Source organism: Chenopodium album, chromosome 5 (genome assembly GCF_948465745.1).
Source record: "Chenopodium album chromosome 5, dcCheAlbu1.1, whole genome shotgun sequence".
NCBI classification, from domain to species: Eukaryota; Viridiplantae; Streptophyta; class Magnoliopsida; order Caryophyllales; family Amaranthaceae; genus Chenopodium; species Chenopodium album.
The window spans coordinates 9,689,277-9,695,276 of record NC_137838.1 but is presented as its reverse complement, the minus strand read 5'-3'; the positions used below and the strand labels follow the sequence as shown (position 1 = coordinate 9,695,276).

Here is a 6,000-nt window from a genome sequence, read left to right as displayed (position 1 = left end):
TCAAGAGTTAAGTAATTGGCGAATATTAATAGGTGAAATATAACTAATATTCCCATCAATCAAACGTTTGGCAATAATCATATTAGTGGCTTCAGTTGGATGAAATGGATCCCAAAATGCATACTTTGATCTATCACAGCAAACACTAGCACTTGGACTACAGAGAAGTAAACTTCCAGATTTATCCCAAGGATTATTCGAGCAACATGGTGAATTTACATTCTCAAAACCTGTCACATTTTCATTTCGTAACAAACATTAGCAGTATTTCACATGTACAAATTAAAGATAAAATTGTCCAACTTTGGTTTTCAATTTACAAGATAATCTAAAAACGTACCATAAGATTGGTAATGATAGATGACCTCATTAAAAGTGCCGTAAGTGTCTCCATAAACGAAATTAGATCCCTTAAGATTGTTGTTTAGCTCTGTAAGAAGGCTCTTTAATTTGACATTATATGAGTGAGCTAGTTGATTAGGGTTCGCAGCACATTGATTTCCTAAACATAGATTTAGTTTTCTCTCGTAAGGTATGCAGCCAATTACTCCAACATTTGTCACTAATATTTTTTTAGCACCCATATTATAAAGTCTCTGTTCAATATCACATGAAACCAACATTAGCTTATACAAAAACATTGTACATGGTCACAGTATTAAAGTGTAGTTTAAACTAGTAACGTGAGAGTTATTTAGTTATATAACATATGAAATGACAAGAATATTTACTAAATATGAGGGTGTTTTTTGTTAAGTTGTCATTATGAAGTTCTAAATAATAATAGGTAAAGTTATTGCAGAATGTCTTACCGTAAGTTGTAGTCTAAATTTAGATATCATGGTATCTATGAACGCTTCAGGCATCATCGACGGGTGGCCTTTAGGAACTAAGTAATTAGCGAGGAAATCATTGGCGCCAATTATAATTGAAAAGAAGGCTTTATTCATAAGCTCCTCTGTTGCCGCTTCTCCAATTTGAGTGATGATATCTTGCTTCGTATTTGCAAAATTATCTAGTTGCGCATCAAAATTTATCCTCCCAATCTAGCATACGTGACATGGTTACAGATTAGTACATATACCCTTCTTATTTTAAAATTATAAAATTGAAACGCTCATTATGTTACAATGTATGAAAATTTTTGTTGCCTTTTTTAAAGTAATTATCGGGTAAAAAAACAAAACGAGGGGTGGTCTTACAAAAACGGAGCCAGTCTCGTTGAGAATGCCTGCACCTCCAGAAGCATAATTGACCCCTTTCAAAATCACACTTCCTTTTGTTGTTGGTGCCAAGTATGGTGGGCTTTGTCCAAATTTACCAAGTGTTTGGGCTAAATCCAGCACAAAGTAAAATATAAAAAATTATGTCAAAAATAAACGACACTAGTAAATAAATGTACAAGATTTCATATTATAATAAATATAAATAGTTAAATGTTTTATCATGTTTTACCATATCTTTACTAAGCCAGTACATGTAATGTACTTATATTTTTACATGTCAATGAGTCAATGACTACTGCTATACGAGTACTTCTTACGTCAAGATTGAGCGCGGTTTAGCCTATTCATTTTTTCAATAAACTCGGGATAACAAAGGATCAAAATATCAAATGCATGGTACAAAAGATGGTTTTAAATACAGTAAAATTTGTCTAAAAGGTACTTAATTGTTCATTTTTTTTATGAAGAAGGACCTTATGTAGTTATATATTCAAAGTGGTGAAAAATGTTCTTATAAGTTACTTTTGTTGTGAGGAGGGATCTTGACATTGGAATATGACCGGCTGACCGCTGACTTCACTTTTCCGGCATTGACTATCATGTGACGACATGCATGTGATGTTTTAAAGAAATGTCTTTTCCTTCTTTTTTTTCCATGATTTTGAGGAAAGAGAAGGAATTTTGAGAGAAAATTTGGGGATAGAAATAGAGAGAATGTGAAAACGTGGGCAAAAATATAAACGGCAGGACCTTTTAACAACATCACGCGCCACGTGCATGATGGTCAACACTGAAAAAGAATAAGGAAAATTTTTTTTTAGTGAAAAAGAAAGGTACTTATATGTGTGACATTATAAAAGCTATAAGAGATTAATTTTTTTAATGAAATTTTTAATATAATGGTCAATATAAATAATGAAGATCGTGTTAAAATTAGGTCACTATTCAACATAATGACGTACTTTAAGTTCATAATAACATTAAAGGTTATTCAAGCTTTAAAAAAGGTTACTATGTTAAAAATAAGGTTACTATAATATAATTAGGGGTCACTATATTGAATATAAGCCAGTTACTTGTGTATTATTGTGGACCACGTCCACACAAGATTTTTTGCTTACAATTGAAGGAACACTATATAAGATGAACTGAGGAAATTGTACAATGTATAACTTACCTAGAATGTCAACAATGGTTCGTCCATTGGTAAATCTTCCGGTCGGCCCTCCATAATCGATACCATAAGGCACATTATTCGCCTTAGCAAGGGACACAATATAGTTGTTGTTTCCTACATCCACGTTTGAATCTCCAAAAACAAAATTTGCTATTTCTTCTTCTGCTCCATAACTTCTGGAATTGCTAAGCACACTTAAGGAAATAATAAGCATTAAGAAAGTGAGTGTTCTTTGTTTATTTTGATAAGTACCCATTTTTTAAACCTTAAAGAATGAGCTAAATTGAAATGAATTGCTTGGAAGAAGTAAATTAAAGTTTTATGTAAGAAGAAATATTTAAGTTTTGGACTTGAATAATAAAAATAAGAACAATTTTAGCCAATTATATAAAGGAAAAATAGGAAGAGATAAAAGCATTAAATAACCAATCCTAAGCTGCCATTGAGTCAATAACAGATTATTCTGATTAGCTAAAATATCCTATAATTAATACTTGTATATTTATATCATATATTAGTGTGTATATTGTTGTTATCTAAGTTGTAAAACTGTAATGTCCCATCTTTGTCTTACTAGGTACATTTCTCCCATCTTTGTGGGAAATTTGGACATCTATAAATAGGATCAGAGAACCTTAGAGTTGTTTGGCAATTCAATGGACAACAAGCTTGTGATAATATCTCTGAGGGAGAAAAATAACTACGAATTATAAAGTGAAAAAAAAAAGTGAGTGATCTATCTACAAATAACTGTCAATGTTATAGTAGTATAAAACTTAGGTTCACTTTTAGTTGCAAACTTGGGGTATTATAGTATAATATTCTAAAGTTGCAACTAAAAGTTAACGGAGGTAGTATAAGTATATCCATTTTAAGTATAGTTTTCTTGGGTTATGTAAATATTTCGATAAATAGGGATAGTTGTATGGAAAGTACTTATATATGATGGAAATATGTGATAAAATAATTATTTAAATGCAGGAAAAATTGAAATTGAACTTAATTATTAACCATTTAAGAAAATACTTAAAATGACAAACGTAATCCTCTTTCAAGGAGTTAATACAACTTGAAGGTACTAATGTTTACCAAAAGTTTCACTGAAAGTACTCTTGTTTCAAAGGTTTCATTTAAAGTACTTAACTTGCTACAACAAGTAAACTTGTTTTTTTAAAACATGAGTACCTTCCGTGAAACTTTTGGTAAACATTAGTACCTTCAAGTTTTATTAACTTCTCTTTAATTTCAAGAAAGAAAAGCGTATTATTCTTTTTTTTTTTTTTAATTTAAAACAGTATTAGTGTTTGTTATGATTTTTACATTAATTCCATCTTAATTACACAAAGAGGGAAAATTAAATACAATATCCTAACATGTCTCACAGTATTATTTATGGAATAGTACGCAAGGGACAATACTGTTAGTGAAAACAAGTCTTGGGATCGATATGAGCTACAACAATATTCAAAGTGCAATATCGATCATCGTTTCTAACAATCAGAGAAAGATGGTTGATCTTGTGATCATGACCATTTTTTTAATGAGTATAAAGAGAGCGTTTAGGACAGTGATGTAGAAGAGATTTGATCATAGATTGATTCAAAAGTTAGTAATAGTAGCGTATTGTCAGTTAACCTTGTTAGTGAGTAAATTAGTTGCTAAGATCATGGACATAGCTCAGTGACATCATGTTCCTAAGATAGGCTTAGGCTATTCTAGTTATTTGGTTTGCCATTTATATATTCAGCTTGTATTGGATATATTTCATGAGAGTATTGAAATAGTAAAAAAATTGTTCCTTCTCAACTCTATCTTATTAGCTTACCAATTATTGGATATTATCCAAAATATTAACCAATTGATGGAGTTGACATCCACAAATACATGCATGTATATAGATTACTAGGAAAGCTTCACTAAATTTTTATTTTAAAAAAATCTAAAACTTCATGGGAAGACGTAGATCGATCTTCACTGGCACTAACTTGTGTTAAATCAAACGAATATATACGAATACTTTTTTAAAAATGAAATACTTATTAACAATATCTAATTTACAATAACAATTTTAAAACTAAAAATTTATAAAGCTTCCTGCTAAATAATTCATCTAACTGATTTTATAATATGTTTAATATAACTTTAAAAAAAATGATCTTATGCAAAGCGGTATTGAAGAACGTAAAACATGCTAGAATATCTATACTTCTATATCTATCTATATTTATACTCTATACTTTATTAGTACTACCTCCGTTTCAGGTTATGTGCAACGATTTGACATAAAGCAGAGAGGGAAAATGTCTAATCGTTGCACATAACCTGTAACGGAGGTAGTATTTAAAAACATAAACCATCATCCCCATCATGTCACATGTAAACTTTATTTTTCAACAATGCCACATCCCACGATTAATTAATTCCTTTCTTATTTAAAAAAAAAAAAACTTTAACTCAAAACATGTATGAATATTATTAGATTTATTTTTTCCTAACTTAATATCTTCTACAATTATATTGAATTTCCACCCCTTCTTCTTCTTCTTTATAATGTCTATTCATTCTCCATGTAAAAATATCATAAAATGATAGTTATATTTTACACATGTAAACACCTTGTGCATTGTACGGGACATAAGACTAGTTTCTACTCCATATTTAAGTGTTTTCGTGAAAGTTGTTAATTATGCTTTTGTTAATAAACATAGCACTTAACAATTGATGCAAGTACTCCCAAAAATTTAATGTGCAATTTGATGTAATTTACAATTGTCAATAAACGGTGAAAGGCTACACATACAATTGTTCTATGTGGTCCTTATATACAACTCTCATTTGTCATGTATCTATTGGCTAAAATAATAGGCACAAGTTCCATTAAATTCAATTTATATTTGACTCTTAACTTTCTCCCATTTTCTGTTGATATGTCAAATTTTTAATGGTGTTGTATGTAAGAACAACATAACCGAGTAATTTACAAGTTATAACAGTCAAAGTAAGCGTGAAATTTGATGTATGAAGTGGTGGTGCTCCACCTTCCCACTATATTAATGAAAAAAATGAGCAAGAGTGTTGGCTACTTTTTGACAAGTTATTACTCGTATATATCAAGTCCAAAACTTTATAATGATCTTTTTTAGGTTCTTTTAATTTGACACAAAGTGTATGTGCTCAATTATTAACAGGGTGTCAATTCGGATGATCGGATCGAGTCTGATATGGTCGGGTTGGATTGGGTAAATTTATAAAGTAAAGTCACACTAAATTGTTATGTCCAGACGAGTTCAAATCTGAATCGAGTTTTTTTGGATCGGTTTCGGATCGGATCAGGTCGGGTCGGGTGTGTTTTAGACACCTCTGAATTTATTACCGTCCTTAATAATACACTAAATTTAAGTTGAATAAAGCAAATCACATATGAACTAGAATAGATTGATGTCGACAGGTAAGCGATAATTGAGCTGATACCTACGAAGAAGCTGATTCAGTACAATACAGATAGGATTGATAGAGTATAAAACATATTTCTAAGCCTCAACCATCAGCGTAAGCTTTTGGGTGAGTTGTGAAGGAATTGTGTCTTCGATAAGTGCA

General features: G+C 30.6%; 1 protein-coding gene across 1 annotated transcript; it reads right to left on the bottom strand.

The window, feature by feature from the left end:
- LOC145630371 (GDSL esterase/lipase At4g16230-like) lies at window positions 1–2,659 on the bottom strand. Its single transcript, XM_081682635.1, has 5 exons — window positions 2,404–2,659; window positions 1,203–1,333; window positions 813–1,046; window positions 341–596; window positions 1–230 (listed from the first exon to the last, which is right to left on the bottom strand). Exons 1-5 carry the CDS (start codon window positions 2,657–2,659, stop codon window positions 1–3), a joined length of 1,107 nt encoding a protein of 368 aa, XP_081538761.1.
- Between the last annotated feature and the right edge of the window lie 3,341 nt (window positions 2,660–6,000).

Coding starts and splice junctions, on each gene's coding strand:
- LOC145630371 (XM_081682635.1), bottom strand. CDS start 2,659: ATGGGTACTTATCAAAATAAACAAAGAACACTCACTTTCTTAATGCTT. Junction 1,334..2,403: donor AACCATTGTTGACATTCTAG/GTAAGTTATACA, acceptor TGCTGGATTTAG/CCCAAACACTTGGTAAATTT. Junction 1,047..1,202: donor ACGAGACTGGCTCCGTTTTT/GTAAGACCACCC, acceptor CACGTATGCTAG/ATTGGGAGGATAAATTTTGA.